General features: G+C 40.5%; 1 protein-coding gene across 4 annotated transcripts in view; it reads right to left on the reverse strand.

Annotated features, from left to right (window-relative positions):
* Nucleotides 1-15018, reverse strand: part of ZNF148 (zinc finger protein 148) — a 33654-nt gene extending 18636 nt beyond the window's left edge. For 2 of the 4 annotated variants that reach the window (XM_035129493.2, XM_035129511.2), the window contains exon 1: nt 75-14723. In XM_035129493.2, the coding sequence (XP_034985384.1) occupies nt 75-428 (354 nt within the window). In that variant the 5' untranslated portion in view covers nt 429-14723. The other 2 variants (XM_035129501.2, XM_035129485.2) reach the window with 2 other exon arrangements.
* Nucleotides 15019-17596: the final 2578 nt, after the last annotated feature.

Genomic DNA, 17596 nt, shown 5'->3' on the forward strand with positions numbered 1-17596 from the left:
TTTTTTTTAAAGCAGACCTTTCGATATGATTTGCTCAACATTTAATTGCAAGTCCTGCTAAATAAATTGCTTACAGGGACATTGACTGCATACTGAAGCCCTTGAGGAAGCCTGTCTTGCCCCTCCATCTCATCATCATTTTTCACCGTCTCTTCGTGGACCATGAGTTCATCGTGTGGGATCATTTCTTGCTGTCGAAGTTCACTTTCCTGTAGCACTTCTTCTGCAGAAAGGATTTCCTGGTGTGCCATAGCCCGGTCTTGAAGCACTGCTTCCTGCCGTTCCACAGGAACTGCCGACTGTTCAGATGCAGCACCCATTCCAACCATAGCCCTGGATGACTGCATTTGCTCTATACTACCACATTTAAGAAACAATCCTCCCAGCTTATCTTCAATGTTCATTCTTAAGTGCAATAACCTGCACATACAGAAACAAAAAACAAAACTCAATTAGCAGAGTATTTACCTTTTATTTCATTTTTGTTACATAAGTAGAGTAGACTGTTACACCTCAAAAAAGACAAATAGAACAGGAAAAATGATTTTAAAAGAATGATACAATAAAAGAAAAAAGTAAACAATACCATAGAGCTAATAAGCAGAGTGTTTAAAAACACAGCCCCACACTCAAGCTTCACTGACAATATTTGGGTATTTATGGATACATACATGGGAAATGTAAGGCATGTTGATGAACACTTTTACTATTTTTATGGGTTATTTGTGTTTTTTGAAATGCTTTGTTCTATAATTTTAAAGGTACTGTGAGTCACTCTAACTTGTTTGTAAAAAAAAAAACACGAATCACCATAAGAAAAATAACTTCACAAAAATCTGATTACAGGGTATTTGTAAATCTCTCCCTAGGAAAAGGATAAGAAGTGCATCCCTCAACAAATAAGATATTTCAGGCCACCCATAAGACTAATAATCAGGTACAGAGCCCAATACATGCCAACTACTCATAAAGTCTCAAAAATCTGACACGTCTTGCAAAAAGATTCCAAACTGGGAATAGAATTTTAGAGTGCAAAAAATCACTGCTTCCTTAGGTTTGGATCTGGAGCAGTTCAGGTAGAAAAAACAGATTTATGCTTGCAAGATGAATGCACCATTTAATTTTTTTAGCTTGAAATTTTCCAAACTGCACCTTGATGCATCTGCTGGTGCAAGGACTTTTGGTTGCACACACTGAAACTTCCCTTCCCTTTCCTCTTCCATGCCCCCAAGGACAAACACAGCATAAGAACTTAAGGGAGAGCTCTGCTAGATCACACTCAAGGCCTAGTTACTCCGGCATTCTGTTCTCAAAGCAGTCAACCTGATGCCTATGGAAAGTCCACAAGGAGGACAGTAAGTCTCACTGGGCGAGCAGAAGTCCACTTAGATTTTTCTTTTCATTTGTGGGAGAGGGATGTGTTTTTGTGACCAACAAAACATGCTAAACCAATCTTTATTATCCTTAACTCACCTGATTTTATTCCTAACAAAATTTCTTCTCTATTTACCAAATGAGACAAACTTATCAATAAAGGGTCATTACATTATTGTCTGTTTTCTTGGATAGATCTTTAAATGAAGATTAGATAGATAAAAATAGATAAATTCTGAGTCAGCTTGCATGTCAACTTCTCATATGTAAAATCTGTTCTACACATGTGTAACATGCTATTTTGAAAAACCGTTGCCAGATAATTAAACTTTGGAAAATTATCTTTAAAATGATGCCCACGTTAACTATATACAGTATGGAAAATGAGTCTGTAGATTGACATTTTCGTGAAATTGCCCTTTCCTGAATCAGTCAAAGGCTGAAAAAATATGCCTTGCTGCCGTTCAATTGCTTTAATTATTAAAGGACTAAACAGGCAATGAGAGAACTGCACTTAAATACATTTTCTAGGAAAAAAGTCACTACATATTAACAATTTCCATGGCCCTAGCAATTTTTAAGAACACTGGGTTAGACAGAGACCTTCATGCAGAATGTGTGAAGCATCAACTGACCTTCCTATCACCACAAGCCTTGTCAGAAACTTCACGAAACTCTTGCAAAGCATTCATCAATGCCAAGTCTGAGAAGTCAGGCATTGCCTGTGTTTATGGATACTGCCAGTGCCTATGCAGGCCTATCCAAGATGGCTACTAGTGTACACCAGCACCTTATGCTTGACTACACACATGGTGGAAATCAAGAAAGCAACTATATTTCCCAGCAATAATTTACAGTGATGCTCTTGCAAGAGAGGCACATTCAGATGGCAAAGGCAAGACCACACAAATCAAACTGGAATTGATTTTTTAAAAAACAACAACAACAACAACATTATTGTGGGCCCCTCAAATTTATTTATATATTTAAGAGACGAAAGATAAAGATAGATGAAGGCACCTTTAACAAAGTGATAGGCAAATTATTTAGATAAGAAAAAAACAGCTTTGTTTAAAGAGACATTTCACTGAAACTTCAAAAATAAAGGAATTCTGCAATAGGTCAGCCGGAAAATTGGATTGTATCTACAAAAGGAAGTGTTTCCAAAACAAACTGACCCTTGACAAAATGCATGATATTATACACCATGTACTAGCTCGGGTACGTTAATATACTCCCTGGAACAAAATACTGGCTCTTAAAAGAAGACTTCTCCCTTCTTCTCAAAAACTATATATAACTTACTTAAGTAATCCTGCAGTTTATTATTTTCTAAAAATATTATCACAATTTTTTAAAGAATATGCATGCTCAAAAATTCAGCAACTGTCCAAAATTCTTTAAATCCTATATCAGTCTCACAAACAGAATAGTTACATACTTAAAAAAAACAGCACAGTATGTTTTGCTATGTCTTGATAGGTAGTAGAAAGTATGGAATCCAATTTGATATATTTTCCTTACTATAACAAATATCAAAAAACTTGTGGAAAATGCAATGAACAGGTTTTTTCCTGTCCTTGCAGAGGAATAGTCATGCTGCTGCCTGCAAATTGACCCATGGTGCTTGCATAGTTTCAAGCTATGCTACATTTATCAACTCTACTGCACTGTATCTAGTTGCAATGCATCTCACACCATTTTTTACAATGAATTCTGGCTATTTATGGAAAATATAAAAACTACTGTATTAGAATCAAGTCAAAAACTACAGATATATGAGTGTTGTGATAGTCACATATCTAAAGATTTTCCAGTACAGTATCCATTTAAGATCATGTTGATGATTCTACAAAAGGAAAAGAAGCAGGAAGTACCAGGAGAAATTGATATTTTGTACAACCATGGAACTGAAAACATCAAAGAAAAGGATTTATGGTGCTGAAGCATAATCATTGGCCCTTGACCTATTTAGACATAAGGTTGTGTCCCATTTTGTCCCTCTGTTGATGGAGGGCTCCTTGATCCAGCAGAGATTCCATGAGAGCAAGTGATTTTAGAATTTCCCCCCTTTCTCCTGTAGTATTCCAGCAGAGGGCAAGGGATACGGAGAGTGGCAAATCAGCTCTTAGCAGCTCCACTGGAACAAAGAGCCTTCAATCAGCAGAGGGGCACAATTGGATACAACCCATTAGGGAATTGTCATTGAAAGTGAGGAGCCCAAGTGGTGCCTCTCTGGGTGTTTCTTAAGACATGCTGTATTTTTCTCTGCTTTTAAAATGTGAATTGGTTTCATCGAAGTGTTATTTTATTGTGACCTACCTTGTGATCATATGAGGAAGAATGAGCTAGAAATTATCTTATGTATAAATCAGATACATAATTAAAAGCAATTCAGACACACATATATACCGCAGGGCAAGATGGCTCTCATCACCCAGTCCTAGATTCAATGTGAATATGCAGGTTTTGTATGTGTATTTCCTCAGCTTGTTATTATGAATGGTTGAAGGACCAAACACTTCAGACCAAACTGGTAACCAGAGTACCAAACAACGCAAAGGAAACCTGCCTGTCCTGTTCCAGTTTGGGCAAAGATCTACAAAGCAACAAATTAGGTTGCAAGGCAATAAATAATTCTTTACCACTAGATCTGATTCTATAAAAGTAACGTTCAGATTAATAATAGCCCCAAACAGAAACATTGTCAGCTAGTCTGCCAGTACAGTGAAACAATATAGCAGGCCACTTATCTGACAAGGTTTTAAGAATCACAGAGCTATCATAGCTCAGCAATAGCAGCACAAGTCTTGCAGGGAGAAGGTCCCAGGCTCAGTCATTATCTGTTAAAAATGTATCTTGGCTGGGAAAAGTCTCAGCGTGCAACCTTGAAGAGCTGTTGTCGGACAGAATATATACCACAGGGCAAGATGATGAAACAGTTGGACTTCTTATAAGGTCGTTTCATATCGTCATGTGATCCTCATCACCCAGTTTTGAGAATGTGAGATTTTTCTGAAGGTTTGGCGCTGCTAGGCAAGATGCCTCCATTCTGAAGGAAATCAGCCCTGAGTGTTCACTGGAAGGACAGATCCTGAAGCTGAGGCTCCAATACTTTGGCCACCTCATGGGAAAAGAAGAGGACTCTCTGGAAAATACCCTGATGTTGTGAAAGATTAAGGGCACAAGGAGCAGGGGATGACAGAGGATGAGATGGTTGGACAGTGTTCTCGAGGCTACCAACATGAGTTTGACCAAACTGCGGGAGGCAGTGGAAGACAGGAGTGCCCGGCGTGCTCTGGTCCATGGGGTCATGAAGGACATGGGGATACGACTAAACAACAACAACAAGAAGACAAGATGCCCTAATGGTCTGACTCTGCATAAGACAGCTGCATATATAGTCATGTAAATGCGTCATTATCCAGTGCTGGATGAAAATATGTAGCGTCATATCAATAATTGCTTATGATACTGCCGTATCCACCACATATAACAAAAACCTCTGCCTCAGCCACAGAATCTAAATGCATCAGTACACATTACTACTCTAGATTTGTCCAGTGCCTTTTTAAATAAAGGGGGGGAGGTGTTGGTACTCACCATGAAGTTGTTACAGTAAGTGCCATACTTTTAACGTTTTGGGGGGGAAGCTGCCAGTACTGCATACCCTTGAGTACCCCCAGAAAAAAAGCACTGGTCTGGTCTTGTCTTTCATGCAAAAAGCCTGTTCACATCTTTTGCAAGTGAATGCAGTTGTATAGCCTTTCACAGCAATGGTAAACGTACTGCTCAAGTATAAAATCTTCTGCTCTGAGCCGGGACATAACTCCCTGTCTTGTTCAAAAACCCAAAAGAGTTAATAGCAGGCAGGAAAATTTTCTCATATTACAATCATTCCTACTGGCCAAAACATAAATGCATATGTTTGTTTTTTTTCCAAACAACACTTGGAAAGTATAATTAACAAACAAATACAGTATTTGTTTGTATGTTTTACTCATTACTACTTTATTTTATTGTTATTGTTATTAGAATTTATATACCGCCCTATACCCAGAGGTATACCAGCCTGGTTTTTTTTCTCTCCCTTTCCTCCAATAATATGCAGCAGTAATATGCCTAATAGGTTATTGGGAATCTCTATCTGAAGCTATAATCCCTTCTACAGTATTTAACATTTCTGATTACATCAAAAATATCAGTAAAGTAATATTGCCATATGTAAAGTGTTCAGTTATTGATGCAGCACTGATGAGAAAGCATTTTGTGCAGCAATGATGAGAAAGTATTCAGCACTAGAATCCTTCATTCAAATAGATACTTTATTTGCTACAATAGGTAATAGTAGTTCTTTGGATATCAATGGAACTATTTTTATTGGTAAATCAGGCCACCAATGGCAGCAATAGTGCTGTGGGGCTGAGTCTATATTTTTATGTTCCCTAATAAAAATGGTATCAGATATTTTCTGTAGAACATGCCTCAAGGTGTTCTACTGAAAGCTGGACAAAGCAGTCTTCTTCTTCTTCCCCACTGTGAAAGGACGTATGGATCCAGAATTGGCCTCCACAGTCAGTCACGGACTCACTGTTAAGACTATGTTCATCGAAGACAATCTTACTTGGTTATGAGTGATCACCAAAGAAGAAGAAGATTCAAGAGAATGATCAAGCTCTGTATACACTGAGCTTCAAGTGCACAAAATTACAGGCAAGAATATCTTCCAGTCAATTTTCTTGATCTTAAAAAAAAAGCACTGTAATAAAAGAGTAAGAAAGTTCTTCTATTAAATGTAAGATTTTTCAAAAGTATGTCAGTAAAATTCCTATACAGTACTATGTTATCTTAGGAGCATTTCCACTTCTGCAGAGACTCCACAGGGGTTCCCTCTAACTTCCCATCAGCTGATCAGAGGTAGCAGCAACCTCCTTTGAACTTTAAGAGATATCAGTGAACTGATATCATTATGATATCAGGAAACTGACAGGTGGGTGGCCTCTGCCACCTCTTAAAGTTGGCCAGTCCATGGTTTAAAGACCTGTATTAAAAAGGTATGTTGCTCAATTAAAGAATAATGTCATGATAAATAGAGAACTTACAGAGAACTTGGTTTTATACCAAAATATATCCTCATTAAACCATGACAGTATGTTTTAAATTGATTTGCTCCTACTGATTTCCATAGAATTAAATCACTTGAAATGTAAAGCAAGAAAGGCAAATGGACAGAGGTAATTCTTCAGAAACAGTCATAAATTGCAACTGTTACTTGTTAGTTTAGCATATTTATACTACATTAAACTGTATAAATATTATTAATTTATTTATTTCCATTTCAAACCTGCCTTTTGAAAGCTTGGGAATAATGAAACACTAAATAGAAAAAGCCACTACTGCCCCATATCTTTTTGACTTAGGGAAATGAAAGTCAGACTAAGTAAGGAAAATGCTGAAGACTTGAAATCTTGTGAGCCTCTAAGGAGAAGAGTATCACCATATTGGGGCAGCCACTAAGATAATCTTAGTGTCCTTTTGTGTCAACTTGGCAGATGCGCATCTTAAAGATTGGAATGGTACACGTGAAAGTGAGACTGAGTTTGTAAGGTACAGGAAGCTTTAGAGGTAATATGCTATGTTCCGTTTCAACAAAAGTGTAACTGCCAAAGAGAATGAGATCACTGATGCTTCTAGGAGTCTGATACTCTGCGTGTAGAGGCAACTGGATAGAAGAGTGAATGCTAGTTCCACTTGCTAACCAGGAGCTAGGCTCGCACTCTGGAAAAGCACTAAAAGCCATTGGCATTACCACTCAAGCAGAGGAGAAAATCCCCTTCACATCACAGAAGCACTGTGCAATGAGGTTTTCCAGATGGGAAGAGAGGTCCCTTCAAAGACATTTCCTAACACTGGTACATCCTTGTGCCAACAAGGAACTCGAAGCAGAGGACTGTTCCCTTGCTCTGCTCTGCATGACACCACAGGTTTTATGGCACAAAACTTTGCTATCACAGCAATAAGAATTGAGCTGCCACTTGGAGAATTTCTCCTGTAGCATACAAGCAAATTTGAAGACTGAAGCAATGCCATTTAACTCCATAGCGTTAGTGAAGCAGAAAGCTCAACAAGATCAGTGTCTTTCAAATGTTTAGATGCAGCCATTCAGAGCTGAGCGATGGAACCACAATATCATAGCTTGTATTCTGCCACAAAAAGTCTGGAGCTCTGCAGATTTGCATGTGTTAAATCTGTAATGCAGAGCTAGCCAGCAGAGTACCCTCCAGATGTTGCTGAATTACAATTCCCATCACCCCTGACTACTGGTCACACTATTTGGTGAAATAGGGACTATGAAATCCACACACAAAAAGGATTTTTAAATTTCTCTTTTTGATTGTTAATATGTTTTTTTTCTTTGAATCATTTTCAATATAAAGCAATTAAAGATTTTTTTTCTTGATAAATTAAACAAACGTCTGGAGGGCACCATGTTGGCTAACTGTGCTGTAATGTTTCCAACATTATTACTTCTCTTCGTTCATGTTGTGCTATTGATTTAAAACTGGCTTACTTAATGCTATGTGCAAGGAGAATGGGATGAGGAGTATTCAGCCCTGCTTTTTCTACCCAATGACATCGCAATCCAACAGACAGTTAAATTACCAACTGCACTGGGCATTTTTGCCTTAAGGGGACATTTGACCATGGGCCAACCAAAATGGGCTAATCCATTGACTAGAATTTAAAGCAAGGACTCCATACTCATCTGACAGTTGTTCTTCTTATTATTATTAATTAAATTTATAGCCATCCTTCCTCCCAAAAAGGGCCAGGACAGTAAACACACAAACAAACAAAAACAACTGAAACATCTAAAAGCAATTCCAATATAGATGCATGCAATAATCCCATTTCAGAAACTTGTGCACATTAATTCCTGTATCATAATCATGGGATAGCACCCAAGGTGTCTGCTTGAACAACCAACTTCTGTTTGCATAATGGGGCTCCCCTCCTCCTCTACTCTCCCCTGCAGCTCCCCACACACACCCCAAATTTTCTCTGGGGCAGACTGAATGGATATTTTGGGGAGGAGAGAAACAGGAAGCCCCGACACATCCACTGCTGCAACGCTGGGTATCCCCTGTGCAGGAACGGCAAGTGGAGCACTGGTAAAGGAACAACAGCAGCAAGTCAGGGGTCAATTGGGCAGTTGCACTGGAAACAATTGTGTAAGCTACCGTGCTCAAAGAACAGCTCATTTGATCAGGTGCAAAGTCCCACTGAAGCCTCCAGCTTGCCTGTCGTGTTTCACTTTTGTAAACCTCTTCAGATTTCATAGGTTGCGGCATTAACTCAAATAAATAACAACCAAGACAAATAACAGCACTAATGATCTGGGCAGGGACTTCCAGTAAGATCATACATTTTATAAGACTTTCTCTGTTGGATAACAGCCAAAAGACTACAGATGGAGTAGATGCTTTGAGAAAAGTGTGTATCTTTGGTGTTCTAATCACTCTTCTGTGAGCTTATTCGCTATTTTAAGGATAAGTGGGTTTCTCCCACACAGATACTATTTGTGTATTTGGTCTTTTATATAAAAGTTGGGTGCAACACCTTTAAAGCAGGTAAGCACCCATTAGAAAGTCTGATTGCCTTGACTAACAAAAAGAAAGGAGGGCCAGGATATTTAATACCTGTACTTCCAAAGTTCTCATCATTAAGTTGACTTGGGTTTCTTGCTTGAGTCATGTGGAATCAGCGGTTCTACAACATGGTCTCTACAAAATACTGTACTTCCACCTGGACTGATGGGGTCCTCAGGTTGCTGATGAATGGGTGGTGGTCCTACATTTTACCAAAATTACTATCTTCCATCACATCAAATTCTGCAATTCTAATGTTTAAAGAGTACTTTTGTCACTATATGCCAATTTTATTATTAGCAGCCTAGGTGCATTGTTTGTGGTATCTTTTAAAAACAAGTATCATCCAAGGAAAATTAAACTACCGTATATGTTACATTTTTTAAAAAAAAGGCAAAAATCATGTTGTTAACCAGAGTGTTTAACCATTTTTTAGGCTGAGGGCCACACTAACCCATGGAGACCAAATGTCAAAGTGGATGTGGCCAAAGTGAAAAAGTGGGTGTGAGTGAAATGTAAAAGGAAGTGAACCTCCCTCCTTTTTAAGGACACCTTCCAGAGGTTCCTGGGAGTCAGAAAAAAAAAACTTTTAATACAGTACATGCAATCACAGCATGGAGGCTGTGGGAGTGATGGGGGGATTTGGAACAAATTTTTGAGAGGTCATGAAACCTTCTGGCATTACAGTATCACAGGAGCAGTCAGTTTAAAACAGGTTTTGGGGAATTTTTTTTTTTTAAAAAATGTTAACTTTGGAGGACCACAATAAACCTTTTGACACATCACAGCAAGGATCCACACAGGAGAGGTTAAAAAAATTAAACTGCAAATTATGGGAAGGTCAAAAAACCCTATTGGGAGCCTGCATACAGCCCACAAGTTAGCAACACAGGTTGATAACGTTTTCATTGAAACTGGCCAAATGCAATGCTTTGCAAAATTAAAAAATCAGTGCAAATGTGAAACTGCTCAAAAAATAAAATATTGCACTAGTGTGGTATAATGACTTTAAAAAAACAAACACAACCCTGTGAGAGTGATATGTGATCTATTTAATAATATAGTTGGTATAACAAGGCCTAGCAACTTTTAGTTGCTTTATTTGCTGTAACCAAATTCTTGATGGCCTGACAACTTAAGGATCCCAGGCAACCCACAAGGCAACAATGGCTCTTAGAAGTGTGGGAGATTCTTATATTGAAAAAAAGACATTTCAAATTAAGCTAGTCTACCAGAAAATAATCATTTTAGGAAAATGTGGCATCCACTCATTATGTATTTTGGAGAGTTATGTTAGCTCTTAGCTTTGTTGAAATATGTGTATATACACCTATAATGATGAGCAATGAATGATATCAATTCTCTTAAATGGCTGGGGGCTGTTTACTTGCTTTGAACCTAGAGTTAGGTTTTCATGTTAAACAGGATATAATGTACTGCTTTATTGACAATCTCAAATAGAGAGAATGATAAAATAGCTAAGATGCCGATTTTACACTGATCCCCTTCATTCAGATTTTGAAAGGTAATGGCACTCTTTGACCCTAATAAAGTATAATCTCTTCAAACCGAGTCGACTGAGCAGTTTCCAAATTGCACAACGTCACCCTTTGCAAGCTAAAGTTTTAGTGGCACTATTCCTGTTTCAAAAATGCATAGCGTTCCCTTTCATCATCCAACATACCTGTCTCAAACCATTTTTTCGATGCACCTGTTGAAGGGTAGGTAGTATTTTCACATCCTGTTACATGCCTATGACTTTCCATATGGTTTCTCAGTAGAGGGGTCATGGTGAACATCCAATGATGTCAACATTCAGTATGACACACACACACCCCGCAACTCCTTGTACACCTTGCAAATACACTCTTGTGAGTTGGGGAACCCCCCTGAGCATATTGCAGAGTGCAGGTGCTTTCAAGGTGGGAAAAGAAGAAGGAATGAACCGCTTTTGTCACAATGGAAATCACCTCATACTTTTTCTTTACTCAATGGTGTGCAGGATACTCTTTAAGTAATAGTCTAAATATTAACTTTCAACCCTTGCAGGCTTTGACTGGATTCTAAATAATGATTAGATGCTTATACCCCCCAAAATGGAACCCTAGCATTACCACTGCTGGCTGATATTGGGGGGGGGGGAGACCTGTCTTCTGAAAGGTTTGCAGCTGATCTTAAATTAGAGAATGCTTTTGTGAAAGAAAGAAATTACATTCCAACTCTACATTTGTAGTTGGGGTTTTCTTCTTTAGTAGTAACTTTAGTAGTAATTACATTATCTAATTGTTCCTCTAATCACTTAGACATGACTTGAAGAGTTATGAGTTTAAATGTATATAATTTATCAAAAACGTGTTACTTTGGACTGTATCCAAGTACATTATATTTAAGAGTACACCCACTGAAGTTAATGGACCTAAGTTAGCAGTGTCAATCCAAGGGTTTACTCTGAATAGGACCAACATTGGACATAGTCCTCTATCTTTTCAAGGGTTATCTATCATATAGGGTCACAGGCTAAAACCCCAGTTTTTTGTAAAGACAAAAACTATGTTTAACAAAAACAAACAAAAGCACTGCCTCACATTTTCACATTCAGGGCAAGATGTGTTATAATAAATAGCCAGCCACAAGTGTTTGTTCAATATTGGCAAACTACGGTAGTTCTGCATACAGATTTTAATAGAAGCCCTAGCCTGAATGAACCCTTGTCAAAGTTAAGTAAATATTAAGGCTACAACCCTGCACAATGTTGCACATCTGCAAGTCCCACTGAAGTCCAAGGAACCTATTTGTGGATAACTGGCAGAACCGCAGCCAATATTTGTGTAAAAAATAAGCTCTCCCAACTCTCTATTCTGGAAAGGAAGAAAGCCTTTTCCCAAATCACTCCTGGCAGTTCAACATCTATCTGGCCCACAAAAAGCAATTGTTATTGAAGATTAAAATCTAAAAAGACCAAGATTCTTCAAACTATTAACAATAGTTAACCTAGAAAATACTAGTCACATAACAAATATAACCAACAGAAAGGATGTTGTACCTTTAAAACTCTATAAGGGGCTCTCTCTTTTTTGTAGACACTTATGAAAAACATGGTGGAATGTCATCCTACACAACTGGACCCCAATCTTCCAAAAATGACACAGAACAAGGCCTCACAAAAATTGTCTTGAAACAGAACTATCTATTGCATTCACATATTTTAGCCCCATTGTGATGTTGAAAATGAATACAATCTAATTATTATTATTATTATTTATACCCCGCCCATCTGGCTGGGTTTTCCCCACCACTCTGGGCGGCTTCCAGCAAATACCAAAATACATTAAAATATCACAGATTAAAAACTTCCCTAAACAGGGCTGCATTTAGGTGTTTTCTAAATGTCAGGTAGTTGTTTATCTCCTTGACCTCCGATGGGAGGGCGTTCCACAGGGCGGGCGCCACTACCGAAAAAGCCCTCTGCCTGGTTCCCTGTAGTTTTGCTACAGTATAAGTGTCTCAACTTGTAAATGGAAAGCTTTGATGATCTCTCTCATGCCCCACAAGCACTTACTCCAAAATATTGTTTACATGGAGTGTAACCAGACTAAAGAGGGAATGGGATAGTGGATTCAATAATGGTAGGTAGCAGATAGCCACAGATCTGGCAATACTGCTTTCAGATATTGGATTACAATTATATTTATGTAGGCCACCATTTCAGTCTGGATCTGAATGTTTCTGACCTTTCCACAACCATTTCTGAAGGAAAGCAAAGGTATTTGGGCTAAGTTTTAACAACAACCAAGATGGCCATTTTCAATTTATGAGAGCACTTTGAAATTATTCCCATACAGGAATAAATATATAAACCTCTGTTTTGGAATTGTTCAATCACACAGATTTTTAGAGACAATCTCTAGACAGATAGCCAGAAACTACTGCTGTCAAACTTTTCCTCAGAAATTCATAGTGGTGACCAATTCCAATGCAAGATCTTCCATTCATGTATCTCTACTGAAATCATTCCAAATGAACTCCCAAGGAGAAACACACAATGCTAGAAGAAGCAGTAAGTGTGTAGATGATGTTCAAGTATTTCTGTAGCTTAGAAGTATATTTCTGGGTCCATAATGGCACCCTGGTTTTATCTTCCTATTCATGCTGAGCTTGACTCTTAGTAAATACCCCTTGGTGCCCACTTAGCAATGCTCTGCTTATGACAAGGTATGTACCTTAATATACAACTATTTACAAATAAATGAACCCTAACAGTATGTTGCAAAATCCTTATCACATAGGAGTATGAGCTAGGCTAAGTTATGTATCCAAACAGTAGTTGTAGGAAGTAGACAGCCCCCGTTTGTTTGTGCATGTCTCAGTTCTGTAATTCAGTACCTGAAAAAGAAATGTATTTGGGCTTATACTGGAAGAGAGGGAAGGAAGGTTTAACATTGCTCTGCATCTGGAAACTGATGCATTTCACGTTCTGACAGTCTTGTGCAGCCTGATGCTCTACTTACTCAGAAATAAATTCCACTGACATTACTGGCATTTACTCCCATGTAAGTGTGCACAAGCCTGCAGCCTTAATCTATGTTTCTGACAGTCTGTCTCTAAGGAGACTGGAGTCCCCTGCTGAACAGGAAAAAGAAGCTAGATATCTCTGTTCTGCATATCTATTTACAGGCTCTTCAGATTCAGGGCATGTGGGTCTCTGTGAGACATACTCTTGCGGCAACAATTCTGAAAAAGGGGAAAAGTCCTGCAGGAGATTTACCTACCCATCTATATCAAAATGCAACATTCAGAGCAGGACAGAATTGCCTGTTAGGTGTTGAGGATGCCTGTTCATAGGGATCTGTCAATCCCTTTGTCTCTAATGTTTGCCCGGCTGTCTTCAGGAATCCTAGGGATCCCTTGCTGGAAAAGGAAGCAACCAGAGTTGGGGCTGGCCACTTCTGAATCAGGCTGTCAATCGCAGGGTTCGGTAGTTCAAGGGGGCTGATGGCAAGGGGTCATCCTTTGTAGTCATGACTGTCCCAGTGTCAAGTATCTGTGACACTGAAGCCTATGTGACTTCTTATTTTTTAAAAACAACAGCCCTCAAGGTTATAAAAACTGCAAAGAGGGGAGAGGAAGAAATCACTGTGGGCCAAAGGTTTCGGAATGTGCATTTCTGTAGATCGGTCATCCCTGCAAGTCCCTTTGTCTGCCAGGCTCTCTTCTCCTTTTTTTATTTTTAAGGAGGCCACCTTGGAAGAAGAGGGGAAGGGGGGGTTGGGAAGCCTCCCGGGGGAGATCTGCCCGCCCCCGACGCCCGCCTGCCCGTTCCCCCCATAGTCCCCTTCCTCCTTTGTTTGCCTATATCTTGTCTCCTTTGCCTTTGGCTTTCGTGACCTACGAAGGGCTCGGAGGGCTACCGGAGCCCCAGCGAGGCCTGCTCGCTCGCTCGCCCGAACCCGAGATCCTGGCGAGCAGTTGCAAGGCCCCATGCAAGCAGGTTCTGGAAAGGAGGCAAGGGGAGCGGGGGGGGGCTGGGGACGGAGCCCGGGCTCTCACCTCCCCTCAGCCCCCTTTCGCCTCACGCACTTCGCACCGCCACCCACCCGCTCCAGGCCCGAAGCGTCTCCCTCCGCCCGCCCCTCCCTCGCGGTGCCGCCACAGAGCTCAGGCGACGAGGCCCCACCAAGGAGCCCGGCCGGGCCCGCCTCCCGTACTGGATTCTTACCGGCGGACCGAAGCTGGGGAAAGAGTAGGGCGGCGGCAGCGCGATGACGACGACGGTGGCAAAAGAAGGCGAGGGCGGCGGGGGAAGAAGAGGTAATGGGGGGCTCAGAGCCCCCAGGCCGCGGCTCCGGCTCCTGCCCCGGGCACCATGATGGCGGCGGCAGCAGCAAGCAGCAGCAGCAGCAGCAGCAGCGATGGCTCCCTTCCTGCAAGAAGCTGCCGCAGCGGCGGTGGCGGGCGGCAGGCCGGTCGGAGAAAGCGCAGCCGCCTCAGCCTCCTACTGGCGGTGACAGCAACGGGCCGAGAGAGCGAGAGAGAGAGCGAGAGAGAGCCGCCGCGGTGCAGCTTGGGAAATCGCCCGCAGGATCCGAACCCGCCACCAGAAGCAGGGCTGCTGCTGCTGCTATCTCCCCCTGAAGGGAAGGTGGGTGAAAGAGCGAGAGGAGTAACAGAGAAGCGAAGGGCCGAGGGAGGAGGTCTCAACCCCCAGGACTTATTTCTGAGTGCTGGGAACTTTGGCGTTAGGGAGTCACTCTGAGCGTGTGCCCAAATCTCTGAGTAAACTGCAGCCACCAGCATCAAGGACTAGTTTGATTAATCGGTGTGGTTTCTAAGCCAGCTTGGACCTCTGATCTGAAATTCAGCACTTGGAGATCAAGGGGGTGGGGGTGGGGAGAAGAGAATAGCAAGGGGGCCTACCTAAAAAGTGCTGAGGAGAGTGAAGGAGGGGAGTAGATGCAACAACTGCATTCTGGTGAACAAGGTTAAAGGGATAGATAGTCCTATCTTGGGTTATTCCACACACCCGATGTCCCCAAACTGATAAGAAAAGCGTAGATGAAACACGGTAAGGCAAACAAAAAAGTGCACCAGCATCATCATGCATTGCAAGAGTTGGCCAAAAATAATTAAAATTTATAAAGAGATAAATCCACAGTTGCAGAGCCACATCTGAATAGGCCCTGTTGCCGATTCCCACCAATCTGGTCTTCACTAACAGTAAGCCAGAAAGCAAAGCCTGTTACTGATCTAATGGATCAGGTAGGTTCATCTCAATATACTGTAGTAGTGAGTGACTAGACAGCTGGTAGTTTCCCCTTCTAGGATGAATTCAGAAGTGTTGCAGTGAGATTTTGGCCTCCCAGCACCTGCATAATCCCTACAGCATGCTTAGATCATGTTGCTAGAGCTAGAGCTACTCTCCAGAAGTTTGTCACTACAACTCCCATCAGCTCCACCCAGCATTGTTTTTGTTCTGGATGGTTGAGTTGCAGTCTAATACATCTGGTAGATACCAAGTTGGGGAAAGCTGCATTACAAAGCTGAAGAGACAACATTTTTTAAAAAAACACACACACAATCTATACTCATGGCATTTTTGCAAGTATTGAAATATATATACCAGCCCATCTAAGCACATATACATTGAGTGGTGACTCTGGCAGGCAATTCACTAAGAACTGTTACCCATCCTAAACAAGCAGCTAACAAGAAGATACTTAGGCTGCAATCCTAAACACACACACACACACAAACACACAATTTCACTTCTCATACGGGGTACTTCTAACGCTACCCAAATGTCCTCCCACTGTTAGATATACTGTATACAGAATTGCAATTGACTTTTCACATTGTTTTGTAAAAAGAGTTGTGTGTTTCATCTACACTACTAAGTGTGATGCAGCTTTATGGGCAGGGAAGGAGCAATTCACCTGAGCACAGCATTTTTTGATTATATGTTTCCAGACATTTTAAAAATTCATACCAAAGCACTTTTTTCCATTTCAGTGGCACTGCGCACAATTACTTCAGTTATGTTAAAAAGTAGATGAAAAGGGTAAAATGGAAAAATAAAATAAACACAGTGATAAAATGACACAGACTGAAAAGGCACTGTGTGCTTTTAAAAAATCATTTTGACAATTTGACTTAAGACATTTTTTCATTTGTGTGTCGTTGCTCAATTTCTTTTCTTTTTTTAGTAGGCAAAATACAAATTAAAGATTGCCAAAAAGCTGTGCAAATGAAATGGCCCCAACCAGAAAGGTAATAGGTAAGATTAGTGCTAGACTGGGACCTAGGAGACCGGGCCTACTCACCAATGAAACTTACTGTGTGACCTTTGGCCAGTCACACCCAGCCTAACCTACCTCACAGGATTGTTATGAGGATAAAATGGGGAGGTAGATAACAATGTGCACTACTTTGAGGGAGGAAAGGTGAGATATAAATGTAATAATAAAAAAATAATATCACTAACAGATCAAGGCCACTTTACATGCCTCTTAACACAGATGGGAAATATTGGATAATGCAGTGCTGTGCTGTTGCTTCTACAGCAGTCTAATTTTCTGGGTAGGCTGATGAAACACAGGAGAGCAACCATTGATGAGAATGTAATAAATATGCCCTCTTTTCCATAGGAAATACCTAGTACTGTAGTGTGGATGCACTTATTGGCAGCATTTTATACTCCCCACATCCATGAGTATTAGGAAGTTCCAGGGCAGGCTTTTATTTGATGATGTTCCTTCTGAGGAGAGTGTACTGGAGACAAAGAGAAGAGACACATGAATATGCAAATAATAGTATACTCAAGTGTAATATACTTTTTATAGAATGTTCCACTTTTTACAGGCGCTGCCTCTTTGCTGACAAATGGTGTTCTGCTTCCAGCTTCGTTCCTTTGTTGCATCTTTTAAAAAGGAATTTAGATTCCTCAGAGCAAAGCTAGACATAAGGAGAAAAGATGTTTAAAGTGTCCCAATCACACTGGTTGTAAGGGTTGGTGGATAATAAGCTATGGGGCAGTGGGAGAAAAAAGTGTTAGTGTCTCCCAGCCCATGTTATCCTTT

This window comes from Zootoca vivipara, chromosome 1 (genome assembly GCF_963506605.1).
Source record: "Zootoca vivipara chromosome 1, rZooViv1.1, whole genome shotgun sequence".
NCBI lineage: Eukaryota > Metazoa > Chordata > Lepidosauria > Squamata > Lacertidae > Zootoca > Zootoca vivipara.